Raw genomic sequence first — 18,388 nt, forward strand, 5'->3', positions numbered from 1 at the left:
ATCTAATCGAATTTCAATAGAATAAACATTCAAACTTCTCTAATTCTGGAAAAGCATTTACATCAACATTACATAAACTATAGTTCTAATACTTTCTAATTAAAAATGAAGCACTTTCAAAACCCAGGTTTGCGTTTTATCTTCCACTTTACGAACTACTGAACTTCAACTAATAGGAATATATTTAATTAATAACTCAAATTGGAGTACAAATTGAGAGATAAACCAAAAGTACTTTCTTTGGCTATGGAAAGATTTCACTATCTGTTATTTGAAAATGACATTTCTGATTTTTTCTCTTCGGGAAATCACAAAAATCTTACCAAAACTATGAACCATCCCAAAGCTATGAACTGCATTACCCCGCAGATCCATGTATAGGGCCTTTAACCAACGCTGGCACCTCCAACTCCTTGGAAAAGGGAGGGGGTAATGAAAGAAGTCATGAGCAGACCCTGAAAACTATTACACAGACTTAGAGGAGAACAGACCCTCTGTTATGGAGAGGAGGATGAAAAGGAATTATGCTTCCTTATCCTAACTCCAGAGGTCAAATACTTGGAGAAACTAGACCCAGGAACTCCCGAAGTTCTAGACTCTAGAAGATGTATAGTGGTGGTCTGATCTGACCTGCTAGCTCATAAGGGAAATGAAAGGCCATTCTTCAAATAAAGCACCCTTGTGCTGACTTTGTAACTTAAGGGAATTGCACTTATAAATTCCCTTGCAATTCCCAACTACCTTTGGAAACAAGACTTTTTCATTTTCTGCTTAGCCCTACCTATTCTATTCACAGAAAGCCAGCAGCACATTAATGATTCTTTAAAAGTACACAGTCACTTGTAAAGGGCATTAGGATCCCTGGGGAGGTAAGAAACTCTGTGGCACATTTCTGAAGTAGACTCCTATTCAAAACTGTAACTGATAGCTCTTTTGTACTGATTTAGCCTGCACGTAAGGTCTCCGAAAGTAAACGTGATCATACTGACTTAAGCCTGCTAGTGGATGAGTCTCTAAAAGCAAGAGTGGAAAACACCCAAATTACATTCAAAGGACTATACTGGAAGTGAATGAAGAATTATCTATCATCTCTAGTACAATCCAAATTTTACCCTCTTCTCATCCAGTTTCTAACTGTAATGGTATTTATTTAATAAAATGTAATTAATTCTACTACACTTAAAGAAGTCATGCTAGTACAGCATATTTTCACAAATCTAATAAGGATAAAATAGATGATATTTTCAAAGTAAAGCTTAAGCAATTTGAAAGTAAAACTTAAGATAGATTTCAGGTCATAAAGAAAATACAAGGAACTGTTCAGCTAGCCACAGACTTCAATTTAATGGTGTTCTTAGAACAGATCATATATCATATAAATAAGTGGTACGACACTGTAAGGCATTCTTTGCCTCAGTGCACAGGACCCAAGAGAGCTCTCCTACGAGGTCACCATGAACGTTCCAGTTTATTCTTGTCAGATCCAACATAGGGCACTTCTGACAAGTCAGGGCTATGCTGGATCTAAAAGCAAATGACTTTAAGGCTACCTGACCTAGTATCCAAAACCTTCTCCAAGAATTCACATACAAGTAAAAGGTGAACACATTCCTCTTTGACACATGCTATTATCTACCAACTACCTCCCCCTGACAACATTAAAGACATAGAACCTGATAATTGGGCAAAAGTTTATTTGCCTCAAATTTTTGATAACTGATTTTACAACAAAGAAATTATAAGCCTTTATCGAGATGCTATAATTTCATAGCTATAAATTACAAAGAACTCTTTCCGAAACAAAAATGAGGGTGGCAAGATAACTGAGCTTAAAGAGATATATTATCTAATTCCATATTTTATATCCCATGTAATTATGCAATCAACTCTCTTTTTGATTAGAGTTGAACCTATTGATTTGAGAAATATCAGGAGGCAAATAAAAGGCTTCTGAATTGGTAGTTAAAAAAGAAAAGCTTTATTTTAATAACAATCCCACTCCCTGCTTGCTGACACTAATACAGGTCATTCTTGGGATAATTTTTCAACCTGTGAATGTTTTATGACATCATTTCCACATTAACCCCTTAAAATATCATATTTATATTTGAGATTAAACAAATACTTTCACTGAAAAAGCCTATTGTCTCAACAGAGGAATATCATATAGTGAAATTCAAAGGTCACTTTTGCAAAAAATCTTGAAACAGATTAAATGTACAAGTGAGAAATATATTAGTAAATTATGGTAAAAAATTCAGTATTTTTTTAATTGAAAAAAATGAAGATTGAAAATCATTTTTAAAAACTGTAGATATATGAGAAATGTTTGTGGTTTATTAATATAATAAGGATTATATATAAATTATAGGTGTAGGGACAAAGACTATAAAATAATATATAAAAATGAAAATTGTTCTATTAGAAAGATAGAATTAAAAGTAATGTTTACATTTAAAAGTCTTCATTTTTGTAATTTTTGTAAAAGGAGTTATTTTGAATTAATGGATGTAAATGTAGGTTTTACTGAATCAATTTAAACCAATAAGTGATTAAATAAACTACTTTCCTAGGGTCATTTCTTAAATAGTATAAAGCTTTTTTTTTTTTAATTAATGAAAGAAAAATGAAGAAAGAGTTAAAAAAAATACTGTTATGTACCCCTACAGAGGTAGAGTAAATGATAGAGGTGAAGAGCCAATGGGGAAATGGGATAAAACAAATCTTATATTACACCTTTCATTTTAATCTTAATGAGAAATTAATAGCATACATGGACTTGACTATAACACTTCTAAAGTTAAAGCAAACACTAAGAAATCTGAAAACTAAGAATTACTTTAACACACTATTTAGCAATTATTACTATAAATTTATTTTGAGGTAGATATAAACAACTATTGATATTTGCACAATTTCTGTTCTAAGCCATTATGTACATTTTTCCTTTCAATTAAATTCTCAGATTATTAAAGATTTTAAAAATATAATTATAAAATTAGAAGGCAAGCATTTATTATGTTCTATATTATATGTATTACCTAAAGCAGAGATCCAATATGGATAGAGCTCCTTAGTAAGAAGTGCATCATCAATGTCAGAGAGAAATTTTTTCAACACGCCTGTCACATCTTCAAGCTGATGTTTTCCAGCTCTCAATTTAAAGCTTCTTGCATCCTTTTTGAAACTCTCCAGGAGTTCACTTATGTGCAAAGGATCACCATTCTTTTGATAGATATATTTGTACCCTAAACCTTTGTTTAAAAAAAAAAAAGTTATATGAAAAAAAGTCAAAAATCAAAATCCACTTTTATATCTTAGAAATAGAAAAATTTTGTGTTGGGATATTAAGCAAAACAAAATCATTACCCAAGAGTTGATATAAACATGCATGAGGGAAAAAGCCTCCCCAGCCCACTAATTTTAGTATTTAAAATGTAAACCTGATGAGCTATTTCAGCCTCAGCTGTTAGCAAACCCCTGGTCAGCCCTTCCCCCAGTTTTTCATGGTATCTGCAAATGTTCTTTTACCACAGGTACCCTATCTTCACTTTGTCTCCCAGAATTCAAGCTTGTCTCCAGTTTCGCCGGTAAAGAGGCTCCCTGGTATAATATTTCTTAACCGTCTGCACTCATATTTGTATATTAATTTCTGTTTCACATTTTCACCTTCTTCTAGATGAAAGAGTTGGGTCATCTCCTTTTCTTTGTTTGTTTTGTTTTGCTTTTTTGAGGGGGGAGAGGGGCAGAGGGAGAGGAAGAGAAACTCGAGCAGGCTCCACACCCAGCACAGAGCCCAACATGAGGCTCGATCTCCCCACCCTGAGATCATGACCTGAGCTGAAATCAAGAGTCAGACACGTAACCAACTGAGCCACCCAGGCGCCCCAAGGGTCATCTCCTTTTCACAGTTATTGATTGATTCATTAAGTGCCCTATATAAACAAAGGGGGGAGGCATGGTTAGTAAGAGGAAGAAGAGTAAAGAGGAGTGATTGTAATGATGATGATACAAACAAAAAAAATTAAATGCTCCCTTGCCCCCCCTCCCAGGTCTCTGGTGTCTCCTCCTTCCAAAACCCCATTGAATTTCCTATATTTATTCTTCCTACCATCTCACCTTCCTGTTCATCCTTGAACCACAATCTTGCTTCTGTGCCCAATCCCCACTCTACTGGGACCATCTTCATCAAGAATACCAATGATATCCTATTTTCTATATGCTTTTCTATTTTTATCCAATGAGAATCCCCTGCAGTATTTGACATTCCAAATGAATCCCTGCTAAAATTCTTTTAATTTCATGGCTTTCATGACATTATGATCCCATATCTTCCTGCCCCCTTCCTCTATGATGACTCTTCCAGTCCTCTAGTTACACTACCACCTAATATTTACTAATGATTCCAGAAATCCATCCTCAAGTCTCTTCTCTTCCCAACTCCCCCACAAATTCTCTGGGTGAACCCATCCAACTTTATCACTTCAACTACTACATATACATTTTCACCCAGGTTTTCATTTCTAAGATGTCAAACACACACACACACACACACACACACACACACAATCACCCTTTAATATACAGATTCTTTATAATATACCTGTAACACACACACACACGATTGTCATGGACAAATCAAAAAAATCTGAGGAATCAAGTCTCCTGCCCCATTTGCTATGTCACCTACCAATCCCAATATGTTCTTTATCTTGTTCCTGTATCTCAATACACAGCAGTGCCTTCTCCCCAGTTCTTTGTAAGTCAGAACTTTTCTTTCTCGTTTACAGTATTAAAATGAAACAAAACAAATGTCACATATATGTTTCATCATAATCTTGCTCTCAAAACTGTCCCCCTTTTTCCATCTCATGTACTGTTATTTTTTGCACCCAATTCCTCACTACACTTTCACAACACCCTGCCCCTATTCTTGGGCAGCCCTCCAGTCCGCCTCCACACTGATAGCAGCTTGATCTGAGATACAGGTCTGCTGGTGTTACCAACAGCTTAAAAATCTGCATACCACCTTCCCACTGCCTAGAGGGCAAGTTTGAGTATATATTACAACATTTAAGGCTCTACATGAATAAGCCTAACCCTCCTGCCTCTTATCTCTGGTTCTTCCAACACTAAGCTCTGGCCACATTTAACTACACAAAGTTCCCTCAACAGATGACTTCCCTCATGATTCTATACATGGTCGTACCCTGTTCCTCCTCCTAGAATCCCTACTCCCTTCTCCTAACTAGCTCCTGTTTTCTCTTAACCATCATGGTAGGCACCACATCTCACCCATGAAGCTCCCTACGACCACCCCTACTCTGGGTGAAATTCACCCCGTACCAACCCCTGAACCTCTCTACCACAGAATTTTGTACACTTGAGATGTAACTGCCCAGCTGTTTATCTTTGATTCAAAAAATGTGTAAAAACCTAGAAGGCAAGGATCATGTCTTACTCTCTGTGTACAGTTAACTACACTATGACTAGAACTTAGCAAGCATTCAATAAATGATTATTTAATGCAAGAATAAGCAACTTCTACGAAAACAAAAAAAAAATGGGACTAAGTTTTTGAGATATTATGTTCCTAGCTGAGTGAATTTCTAATAGCTAAGTCCTCAAGTTAACTGCATGTGAATTTAAAAATTTTGTTTACAAAAATTAATTTCCCCAAAAAACTAACTACTATAACCCATTAAAAAAATTAAAACTCTAAAAATTTGACTCTGAACTTGGTCAAGTTCAAATCTTGACACTGTGAGCACAAAAAATTGGTCTTCAGATTTTACTTATTTGAGAGAGAGAGCTAGAGAGCACAAGCAGGGGAGAAGGAGAAGCAGGCTCTCCACAGAGCAGGGAGCCTGATGTGAGGCCCGATCCCAAGAACCTGGGATCATGACCTGAGCCCAAGGCAGCTGTTTAACCGACTGAGCCACCCAAGCGCCCCTGGCTTTCAGATTTTAATACAAAGGTCAGGAAGTTCAAAATAATTGCTGTTGTAAGCTCTGAGTCAACCACCTGCATTCTATTAATTACTGGGCATTTTCTAAGTGCATATGGTATCTTCCTTTCTATACATGCTGGCAACATTGGGTTTTCCCCATGTTCTGCTCATTAAAAACAAACAAAACAAAACATAAAGAGTCTTTCACTGGCTTTATTACTTTAAAATGCAAGTTAATGTACCTTGTGCCAGAGTTACAAAGTAGTTTTAATGTATGAAATTTGGTTGAAAAAATCTAATGCTTAATCCAAAGAAACATCACAAAGAAACTTCTGATTTCCCTAGAGAAACATTAAATTGGATACACTGGAGCTAGAAGAGTTATTTTAATCATTTCTCAGCTTAAGAAAGACCCTATGCCATTATGAAACTAACATGATGTGAAAATTCCCAATGAGGTTATGCTCTTGCTAAAACATAATATGTGTGTAATTCATTTATACCTATGAAATTCAAGTGCGCTAATAAGGAATGGCTAATAAATGAAGACCATAACCTTCCTCCTCCCCCATTTTCATATAAACAGATGATTACCGTTGATAAAGAGAACACAGACATACTATCATAGGAAGGAATTTCATAGAGTAATAGCCACATAATGTGATTACATACATATTTACAGTAGATATATAATTCAAACCTATATAATTCAAACCCAGTGAATCTGAATATCAATGATAACTGTACTGGATTACATGTGAAATAAGCAAAATACATAAAATGGCACTCTCCCCAGAAGAAAATAGATTAATATATGCATGTTATAAATTTAATTTCTAAAAATTATTTTCTTCATGCCTTTGTTATTTTTGACATTTTGCTCATATCAGTTTATTGTCAGTTCTCAGACTGAAACCCATGATTCATGGCTTTGTCTTTAACTTTTTACTCCCACTGCTATATTTCCAGTACCAAGATCAATGGCTGGCACACAACAGACAATAAATAAGTAACGAACCAGTAAAACAATGTTTTACAGCAGCTCTCTCACTGATTACACCTTCTTTTCAAAATAAAAACACCCAAGGACACTTCTAATATTGAGAGAACAAAAATAAAAGTTAATTGCTTTTCAAGATATAAGATCAATCATTTTACTTTTCCACATTTGTAATCTAAATCAATGGCACTTATCTACAGATTAACAGGTAGAAAACATTTTTATATTAAAAATACAGTTAACAAATTTCTACCTTTTAGAGTATTAAGGAAATACGTAGCAGAAAGAAGGAATTTGAGGAATTCAAAGTAATTTGAAAATAAACATGAAAAATCAAGGCATACTTTATTTACTTTTCAGGCACATCTAAAATACTATCACACCATATTAAATTAAAATGAAGCTAGACCATGTGTCAACCAGTTGTTTTTTACTTGCAAGCTATTCATAAAAATGCCCATTAAAATTAAGTCAAAACTATTATGATAACCATGATTCTTAATGTAAACATGTGAACAAGAGCATGGTGAATGAAATAAATAATCACATATACTTTGAATGTATGGCACCAAAAAAATAATTTCTTTTTTTTTTTTTTTTTTTAAAGATTTTATTTATTTATTTGAGACAGAGAGAATGAGAGAGAGAGAGCACATGAGATGGGGGAGGGTCAGAGGGAGAAGCAGACTCCCCGCCGAGCAGGGAGCCCGATGCGGGACTCGATCCAGGGACTCCAGGATCATGACCTGAGCCGAAGGCAGTCGCCTAACCAACTGAGCCACCCAGGCGCCCCCAAAAAAATAAATTCTTTTACGTACTGTCCCATAGCTTCCCACTTCCAAAAACATGCTTATGGGGCAACCCTTTGCCTTTTCCTAGACTTTACTGTAGGCTTGTAACCTCTTAAAAATATAGTCTTCAACCTATTTCTAATATACATTTTACAATATAGATTCTTTCCATCTGGCATTTAAAATTTTTATGCATGTGAAAGAAGAAAATAGTAAAAGTACATTATGTAATTTGAATTTTATTGGGAGAAGGAATGGCATTTGGCTGAACAGGGACTACGTTTTCATTTTTCACGGATGCACTTACAAATATAAAGCTCTAATGCAGTCCAATGGAGGTACCACTTAAATCTCTAAGAATGATAGTATGAGTTCTGGGGGTTGAATAAAAACTCTGTGATACTTACCATACTGTGTAACAAATGCTATACAGCTGTTCACAATAATGGGGACGTCATTTTTGCTGAGCTGCTGCTCCTGTAATGCATTACCATCTGTACCCGCTGCTTTCTCAATTGCGGTACGCCAGACTGTGAAATCCAACTTGGTATGCCCATGGATGTATAACGTTCTGTAAAGTTTAAAAGCATTTCAAATTATAATTTGGGTGTTGTTGTTGTTTTTTTTTTAGTTCTTACTTCTAGACAGATTATCCTTAAATCCATATAAATGTGATCTTGTCTCATCCATGAGAAGAAAACCCCTGTCTACCACTAGCTTCCATTCCATCTCTCTTTTGCCTGTGCAGTTACATCTCTCTAGGAAGTACAGAAGTTCTCTGAATTCATGGTCTCACCTCCCTTCATTTCCTGATCCCTTTTATTTTGTTTCTGAATAACTGAACTGAAACTACTCTGGCCAGCATCATGGGTGACTGGATTTTGCGGCTACATTTTTCAAGATTTTGAAAACTGTCGATGATTTCATTTCTTAAGAAAAAAAAAAAAAATACATTTTGGCTTTTGTAATGCAATTCTTTCTGTTTTTTCCTCCTGTCTTTCTGGTCACTCAATTTCTACACAAGCTCACTTCCTCTTTTTGAACCTCAGTGCACTTGCATGAACTCCAAGGACTCTGCAAAGACCTGTCATTCATCCAGGCCAGTGGTTTCGTCCCTCACCTGGAGGTGGTAACTCCAAATCCCTATCTCCAGGTTATAACTTTATCTCACAGATCAGATCTCCATGTGACTGAAAAGCAAGAGCATAAAGCAGCCAAGAGACTGGAAAATGTAATCATCTCTCAAATTCAAATTTTCACTCTCCACTTACTTCCTTTGTGACCTGGGACAAGTTATCAACCTTCTTTGGGCCTCAGTTTCATCAGTGGCAAAATGAGGGTAATAATAGTATACACCTCAACACTCAGTGAATGTAATATTAGTAACTAAGTAGTAAACCATAATACTAATTAATATTAATTTTTGGACACCCTCATCTTAATGTGCCACAATTATCTCAAAACTTTCTCTTTCTCCTACCAAACTGGTACTAAAATCCTCCACTTATCCTACCAGAAATCTAGGATTTTTTTTTTTTAAGAGACAGAGAGTATGCGCGCGCACACACACACACACACACACACACGCGCAAGTTGTCGGGGGAGGGAGAGAATTTTAAGCAGGCTCCACGACCAGCATGTCTAACGCAGGGCTCAATCTCATAACCCAGAGCCACCCAGGCACCCCAGGATTAATTAATTTTAAATTGGCTCCCGCCCCCCCCCAACCCCATCACTGCCACATGAATTCTGTTGATTCTTGTTCCTGAATATATTTACTCTGCTTCCTCTTCATTCTGACACTGATTTCAGGTCTTCACACTGCTCCTTAAGGTCGCTAAAATGCCTCCTAATAAACTTGCTTTCCCACTTCTCCACCTCTCTAATCTCCACTCCTCAGGGCTGCCAGAATGATCTAATAGCAAAACTAATCTCAAGACTGAGAAATGTAACTTATCTACCTAATACACAGAAACAGAGAGTTAGGCAAAATAAGGAGACAGAGGAATATGTTCCTAATGAAAGAACAAAACAAAATCTCAGAAAAACTAAACAAAACAGAGATAAGCAATCTATCAGATAAAGAGTTCAAAGTAATGGTCATACCACTAAATCAGCTTTGCAAGAAATACTAAAGGGGATTCTTTGAGTGGAAAGGAAAGACCAAAAGTGACAAAGACAATAAAGGATCTGAGAAAATCTCCAGAAACAACAAAACACATAATAAAATGGCAATAAATACATATCTATCAATAATTACTTTAAATGTAAATGGACTAAATGCTCTAATCCAAAGACATAGGGTGTCACAGTGAATAAAAAAACAAGACCCATCATTATGCTGTCTATAAGAGGCTCATTTTAGACTTAAGGACACCTACAGATTGAAAGTGAGGGGATGGGAGCACCTGGGTGGCTCAGTCAGTTAAACGTCTGCCTGGGATCGAGCCCCACATCAGGCTCCCTGCTCAGTGGGGAGCCTGTTTCTCCCTCTTGTGCACTCTCTGTCAAATAGATAAAATCTTACCAAAAAAAAAAAAAAAAAGTGAGAGGATGGGAGAAACATTTATCACACAGATGTATGTCAAAAGAAAGCTAGGGTGGCAATACGTATATGTGACAAACTAGACTTTAAAACAAAAGGCTGTAAGAAGAGATAAAGAAGGATACTATATCATAATAAAGGGGACAATCCAACAAGAAGATCCAACAATTATAAATACTTATGCCCACAACATGGGAGCACCCAAATATATAAAACAATTAATAACAAACATGAAGGAACTAATTGATAATAATGCAATAATAGTAGGGGACTTTAACACCCCGCTTAATCAACAGATAATCTGAACAGAAAATAAACAAGGAACCAATGGCTTTGAATGACACGCTAGACCAGATGGACTCAAAGTAAGGATCATAAAGATATTTACTAAAATCAAAGGAAAAATGAATGAACACAGGTAGAACTTCAATGAAGAGGTAGAAAATATAAAAAAGAAATCAGGGCTGAAGAATACAATAACTGGAAGGAAGTTAGGAATCAACAGCAGATTAAATGATGCAGGAGAATGGATCAGTGGAGAGGAATGGAAGACTGAGGAATGAAAATCACCCAATCAGAACAGCAAAAAGAAAAGGTAATTTAAAAAGTGAGCAGAGTTTAAGGGACCAACAGGACAATGTCAAGTATTCAAATACTTGCATTAGAGGAGTCCAGAAGCAGAACAAAGAGAAAAAAGGACAGAAAACCTATTTGAAGAAATAATGCTTGAATACTTCCCTAACCTGGTAAAGGAAATAGACATCCAAGTCCAGGAACAGAGTCCAAAATAACATGAACCCAAACAGACCCACACCAAGACGTATTATAACCAGTGTCAGGAATTAAATCGAGAATCTTAAAAGCAGCCAGAGAAAAACAACTACTTACATACAAGGAAACCCCCTTATGACTATCAGCTGATTTTATATCAGAAATTTTACAAAAGGGAGTAACATGATATATTCAAAGTGCTGAATGGAAAAAAAAAAAAAAATACAACCAAGAATACTCTACACCCAGCAATAGTAAAGGAGAGATAAGAAGTTTCTCAGATAAGCAAAAACTAAAGGAGTTCATCCAACCAGTCTTACAAGAAATGTTAAAAGGATGTCTTTAAATAAAAAAGAAAAGGCCATAACTGAAATTAAAAACTATGAAAGAAAAAATATCTCATTGGTAATGGTAAATATATATAGTAAAGGAAGTGGATCTAGCTACCAACATAGCTAGAATGTAGATTAAAAGACAAAAGTAGTAAAATCATCTAGGACTACTAAGATAATAATGTGTAAAATGTGATGTCAACAACAGAAAATGTGGCAGGGGGTAGGCAGTTAAAATGTAGTGCTTTTAGAACATGCTTGAACGTAACCATTAACTTAAAGCAAACTACTATACACTAAGGATATTATATATGAACCTCATGGAAACCAAAAACCAAGTATCTATAAAAGCTGCACACACACACACACAAAAAAAAAAAAAAAAGAAGAAAAAGGAATACAAACTTGACACCAGGGACCAAATGTCACCAAATCATAAGGGAAGAGAGCAGAAGAAAGGAACAGAAAAACTACAAGAACAACAACAGAAAACAATGAACAAAATGGCAATAGGTACGTATCTATAAATAACTACAACAAGAACTAAATGTTGCAATCAAAAGAGAAAGTGGGGGGGGTGAATGGATTATTAAAAAGACATGTATATATATATATATATATATATATATATATATATATATGCGCTGTCTATAAGAGACTCACTTCATATCTAGAGACACACACAGACTGAAAGTGAAGGAATGGAAAATGATATTCCATGCAAATGGAAATAAAAAGAAAGCTGGTGTAGCAATACTTTATATTAGATAAAATAGACTTTAAAACAAAAAAAATGTAACAAGGGACAAAAAAGAACATTACATAATGATAAAGGGATCAACCCAACAAGAGGATAGAACACTCGTAAATATCTGCGCACCCACATATGGACACCTAACTATATAAAGCAAATATTAAGACACAAAGGAAGAAATTAACAGTATATGTGTATACATATATATATATATATGTTTATATGTATATATGTTTATATGTTTGAATGAAACATTACTCAGCCATAAAAAAGAATAAAATCTTGCCATTTGTGACAACATGGGTGGACAGAGGTGATATTATACTAAGTGAAATATGTCAGAGAAAGACAAATATCATATGATTTCACTTATATGTGGAACTAAGGAAAAAAAATAGATACTGACCCCTAGATAATAGTGAATAATATGGTGGTTGCCAGAGAGAAGGAGAGTGAAGGGATGGGAAAAATAGGGGAAGGGTACAAAATAAGTAGAAAATAAGAGGTACAAACTTCAAGTTAAAATAAATGTGACACAGGGATACAAGGTACTGCATAGGAAATATACTAATACGTAATAATCTTTTATGGTGACAAATGGTAGACAGGTTTATTATGGTGATCACTTCACTATATATATAAATGTTGAATCACTATGTGTACACCTGAAACTAACATTACATGTCAACTACACTTCAATTAAAAAAAATTAAAAATGAATTGATAAATAAATAAATGCAAAGCTAATGGCATCATTTCCTAGTCATTTCCCTTCTACAGCTCTGGAGTTTTCAAGACTAAAAGGCCTTTATGATCTGGCCCATATTTTCCCCTCCAACTCTGCCAGTCTCCTACACTAAAGACACACTTAAAAAAAAATTCACATGTTATTGCAATAAATATTTCCTGATCTTTGGCTGGCTACTCCAACTCTCTCCCAAGTATACTCCAGGTAACCCTCCCTGACACTCTATCCCTAATATCCTATCCCTAAGATCCAGATGCTTAGTATGTGTGTCCCTTCTTAATTATGAATAGCTGATTTGCCCTCTATTATACCATCTGTTCTATGTATAAATGTTTTTGCTGCTAGAAGCCAAACTTGGCACAGACAATAAGGAAGAAAGCATTTCGGTATGTCTAGTCATAAGCATGGTGCATGGCATTTCGCGGTACATAATAGTTTTTTAAGTCCTATTATTAGGTATAAAAAATTTCATTTGAAAAACAAGTTAAAAGTAATCACTGATGTATATTTATATCAAAGTAAAACTATTTGATCTTGATTTCAAACTCTGAGCAGGCTACTTTGGGTTCAACTAAAGAGAAAGAAATGAGCTGCATGAACACTAGGTTGTTGTTTTTCGTTTTGTTTTGTTTTGTTTTGGGGGGCGCTCATCTTTTACATTCCTGGTAATTCACTAGCCCTAATTTAAAAAGAAAATAAAAGTCCACCTTTCTTTCCTTCAGTTTCTTTTCTATAAATGTTTCTCTAAGAAGATAAAGCTAGCAGCTTTACTACACACACTGCTAACATCTTCTGAACTTGCTAGAACGACTACTTCTTCCCTGACATGCGTGCCTATAATCTTCATCTCTTGCTTTCTGACATATGTATCTATTGTTCTTATTCTCCACTGCACCAGAGCAGCCCTGACCTCCTGTTTCTGTAATTTTCTTTTTGAAGAAATCTCACACTTGCTGTAATATTGATGGCATGCTTTAGCCTTTTTGTTTAACTCAAATCATCTTTAGCTCAAAAGCGTTCTATTGCTGGATCCATTTGTCTAACTGAAACTATATAACTCAGGTAACTTCCCTGAGAAATATCAAGCCCCCACATTACGTAGACAATCAAAATAAGGACTTGCTAGATTCAGGAGTTTAGGTAAAGGGAAAGTTTTAATTTTTGTTGATTCTTACATATTTTTTTTAACTTGATACTTAAACTCTAAATATATACAAAATATTTGGTACTCTTTGCTTATAAACAAACAGGTACAGTGAAAGAAACCCAAAATGCAACAACCTTCCTGCAGTACCAGTATAATTCTGCCATCAACTGTGCACATTTCAAACTTTATGTTTTCTTTCTATTCAGAAGAAATCCCATGATGACAAGTTTAGCTGTCTCCTTGTGAACTAGTGATGGGTAGAACAAGTAATGACAAGTTAACTCCTGAGTCAACCTGTCAAGCACTGAATCCTAAAATATAGCATCTAGTGAAGTAGATGTGTGACATTTAATAGCCTCAGTTCAACTTTCTCCTGTGATGCTTATCTAATCTCTGTGCCTGGAATAAAGCATCAAAAGACATTTTCAACACATATACTGGCCAACTTTGTGATTCCAAGTATTATCAAACAATGATTTTACATTTCTAGATAAGAATACCAAATAAATATTTCATTTACATCTTGAAAATTTGAAAAGTTACTTTGAAGAACTCTAACTACAGAGAAATAAATTATTCTAAATGTCCATTTCTCAAACATAAACTTTAAAGGGCACTTCAATGTCATATAAAGAAATAATCTTATATCCTATAATGAATCAAGACCGTTCAATAAGACCTGGAAACCAAGCCCCAGGACTTACAAAAAACAATTTTCTCAAAATTGCAACATAATAACCACAAAGTGTGGATAGACTATCATATTCTATCCTGGTCTACTGTCCAACACCAGAATGTCTTCACAAATAAATTTGACTGTATAAAAAATAAATACAATTACAAAAAGAACATTTTAAACACAACCAAAAAGCTAACAGCATGCCCCACAAATATAACTGAAAAAGGGAGTATCTTATGCATTTACACAAAAATGAAAACACTGAGTCTTGTAGTGTAAGTTAGCATTTGTTTGGCCATAACTACTTTATTTTGCTTTCATTTCTGAAAGATACTTTTGCTATATTTAGTATTTTAGGTTAACAGCTGCTGGTTTGCTTATTTTGTGAGTTTGTTGTTGTTGTTGTTTTGTTTGTTTTTCTCCAGCACTTGAAAAGATTTCAATATACTATCTTCTGGCTTGCAGTGTTTGTGACAAGACACTCTCATATTTGTCCCCTATATTTAATGTGTCTTTTTTCTCTTGGTACTTAATTTTTTTTCTCTCAAAATGGTTTTCAGCAATTTGATTATCATGCTTGAGGTATGCTGATCTTAGTACATATGTGGGTTAACAGTTTTTATCAATTTCATATAAGATTTGCCCATAATTCTTCAAAGATTTTTTTACTTCTTTCTCTTCTCTCATTTTGGGATTCCAATTAACACTTACATGAGATTGTTTGATATTGCCCCACTGGTCACTGAGGCTCTGTTGATTTTATTTAGTCTTTTTCCTCTCCACGCTTGTGTTTTGATAGCTCCTAGTATATGCTTTCAAGGTTATTGATCTTTCAAGGTCACTGATCTCTTTTTTATGTAGAATCTACTATGGCATTAAGCTGATAGTGAAGTTTTCTTTACAGAGAGTGTATTGCTCAGGTTTAGAAATTCCATTTGGTTCTTTTTTTAATTATCCATTTTTCCTCATTACGTTTATGTTTTCTTTTACATCTTTGAACACATTTATAATATTTAATAATCCCAATTTAGGGTCTTTGCTAATTCCATTATCCTTCTCATTTCTGGTTCTGTTTCTGTGAACTGATTTGCAGCTTTTTCACAACACTAGTAATTTCAATCATACGCTAGACATTATGAGTGCTGAGTGTCAGGACTGCTGTCCTCTTTTAGAGAGAGTTGATGTTTATTTTGGCATCATTTGCCTGTTTGACACCTGGCAACTAAATTACTTGTGGAGCACTGGGGTCCTTTGGAAGTCTGTTTTTATTTTCCTCAGATTTGCAAAGACATTCTTTTTTTTTTATTAACATATATTATTTGTTTCAGAGGTACAGATTTGTGATTCATCAGTCTTACACAATTCACAGCACTCACCATAGCACATACCCTCCCCAATGTCCATCAACCAGCCACCCCATCCCTCCCACCCCCCTCCACTCCAGCAACCCTCAGTTTGTTTCCTGAGATTAAGAGTCTCTTATGGTTTGTCCTCCTCTCTGCTTTCGTCGTGTTTCATTTTTCCCTTCCTTCCCCTATGATCCTCTTGTCTTGTTTCTCAAATTTCTCATATCAGTGAGATCATATGATAATTGTCTTTCTCTGATTGACTTATTTCGCTTAGCATAATACCCTCTAGCTCCATCCACGTCATTGCAAATGGCTAGATTTCTTTTTTTTTTGATGGCTGCATAATATTCCATTGTGTGTGTGTGTGTGTGTGTGTGTGTATACCACATCTTCTTTATCCATTCATCTGTCAATGGACATCTAGGCTAGAGGTCTGTTTTTAAGCTTAGTAATAAGGTAAAAATAAATCTACCTTTACCTTAGGGCTAGTTTAGCCTTAAATCAATGGTGTTACCTTTGGGGTCTCTGTCAATGCCCTGTATGTTTAATGAGGTCTCATCTAGCTGGATGGAATGTGACCGCACTCCAGTGTCATCTAAGTTCTGGGCGTTGTTCAACTCACAGTACCATGGCCCAGCCTCTGGGAATCTCATCGACAAATATCCAGATTAGTACTGAGCCACAGCTGAAAAGGAAACTGCTACGAAGACTTCCAAAACTCTCTTCTACATATTAACCTCTGTTCTCATACTCTCTCTGGAAAATTTTAGCTACTTCAGATTCCCCAAACTCCTATATCTACCTTTGCAATGTAGCAAAACCACCACATTCTGCTTCGGTCTTCCCTCTCCCTGTGCCACGGACTGAAAAGGGCCTGCAGGTAGAGAGACAAGGTGATCTTAAATCTTACTTTGTTTGTTTCTCTTCTCTTCATAATCACAATCCTGGAATGCCTATTGTCCCAGAGTCTGAAAATAGTTTCATATATTTTGTCCGGCTTTCTAGTTGTTTGAAATGGGAGGGCATGTTCCATGCCAGTTATTTCTTCATGGTCAGAAATGGGAGTCTGGCACATTTCCTTTAGTCACTGCAACCATAAATCACTCTCATTTTAATTTATAGAAATACAGCATTTTTTCCCCACACCTTCAGATAAGAGTTCGCTGCATAAGGATAGAAGTTTAGCCAGAAGCAAACAAACAATTGTGAAGAAAATCTGCAGATGCAGAGACTGTGTCACAAAAATGCAGAAAGAAATACTATTCTAAGTATCTTGTTTCCTCTGAAGCCAACAGTTCAGTAAGAAGTGTCAAAACACCTAACTCCCCAGGAAGGCAAAGGCTCCATTTTACAATCTCATCTCTGCACACTATTAGGCAATCACATATAGGAAAGGAAGAACCAGCCTTGTTTCAGGTCTGTTTAAAACCTTTAATGGTGTTCCACTGGCTGCAGAATAAATCCAAATTCACCCTTTTAACAACAGTATTTTTTTTTAAGTTTTAAAATATCTTTCAAAAAACTACATCTTCTGTACCCTTGTAAAGAACCTGCAATCCTTTTCCAGAACAAGACAAACTATTAATTACATTTAACTGATAATACTAATATGGTTCCAGGTTCAATGGATCATGCTTCCTCCTCAGGAACTCAAGGTCAAGGCCAATTTGCACTGACATTGTTCCCTAGCCTTCCTATTCCTCTGAATCTATTGTTTCCACCTCCTGAATACTTTAGTCTCTTAGCCCCCTCATTTTTTTTTCTATTGAAATCCTACCTAGAATTCCAGATCCAGTTAAATACGCTTCTCTTAAAAAAAAAAAAAAAAAAAAAAAAAAGATTATCCTGCTCCTACTTATTGAGAAGCAATCTTCTCATTCTTTCATATTTCTTCAGAGAATATCACATTTACTTGTTCATAAGCTTACATTCTAGCATTTGGATGGTGCTTTAAACTGAGTAAGAGAAACTTTGGAAGCAAATAATATATACTTTAAAATCTACCTTGTGTTGGGCACCTGGGTGGCTCAGATGGTTAAGTGTCTGCCTTCAGCTCAGGTCATGATCCCAGGTTCCTGGGATCAAGTCCTGCATTGGGCTCCCTGCTCAGCGGGGAGCCTGCTTCTCCCTCTGCCTCTCTCTCTCTCTCTCTCTCTCTGTCTCTTATGAATAAATAAATAAAATCTTTAAAAAAAATCTACCTTATGTTAAATGGTCATGCATTCCCTTTATTGTAATTCTATCTAACAAAAAATCACTTTATAAGTTTGAATAGTCCCTTTCTTTTTGCAAAACCTGTGGAGGCGGTGAGAGAAGAGAATC

At 35.5% G+C, this 18,388-nt stretch overlaps 1 protein-coding gene across 4 annotated transcripts in view; it reads right to left on the reverse strand.

Moving 5' to 3' along the window:
* Positions 1–18,388, reverse strand: part of ARAP2 (ArfGAP with RhoGAP domain, ankyrin repeat and PH domain 2) — a 183,982-nt gene that overhangs the window by 63,668 nt on the left and 101,926 nt on the right. For all 4 annotated transcript variants that reach the window (XM_078068483.1, XM_078068484.1, XM_078068485.1 and 1 more), the window contains exons 20-21: positions 8,149–8,312; positions 3,042–3,254 (exon numbers count right to left, since the gene is read on the reverse strand). In XM_078068483.1, the coding sequence (XP_077924609.1) occupies positions 3,042–3,254; positions 8,149–8,312 (377 nt within the window). The remainder of the gene's footprint in view (positions 1–3,041; positions 3,255–8,148; positions 8,313–18,388) is intronic.

Source organism: Halichoerus grypus, chromosome 3, assembly GCF_964656455.1.
Source record: "Halichoerus grypus chromosome 3, mHalGry1.hap1.1, whole genome shotgun sequence".
Lineage (NCBI taxonomy): Eukaryota > Metazoa > Chordata > Mammalia > Carnivora > Phocidae > Halichoerus > Halichoerus grypus.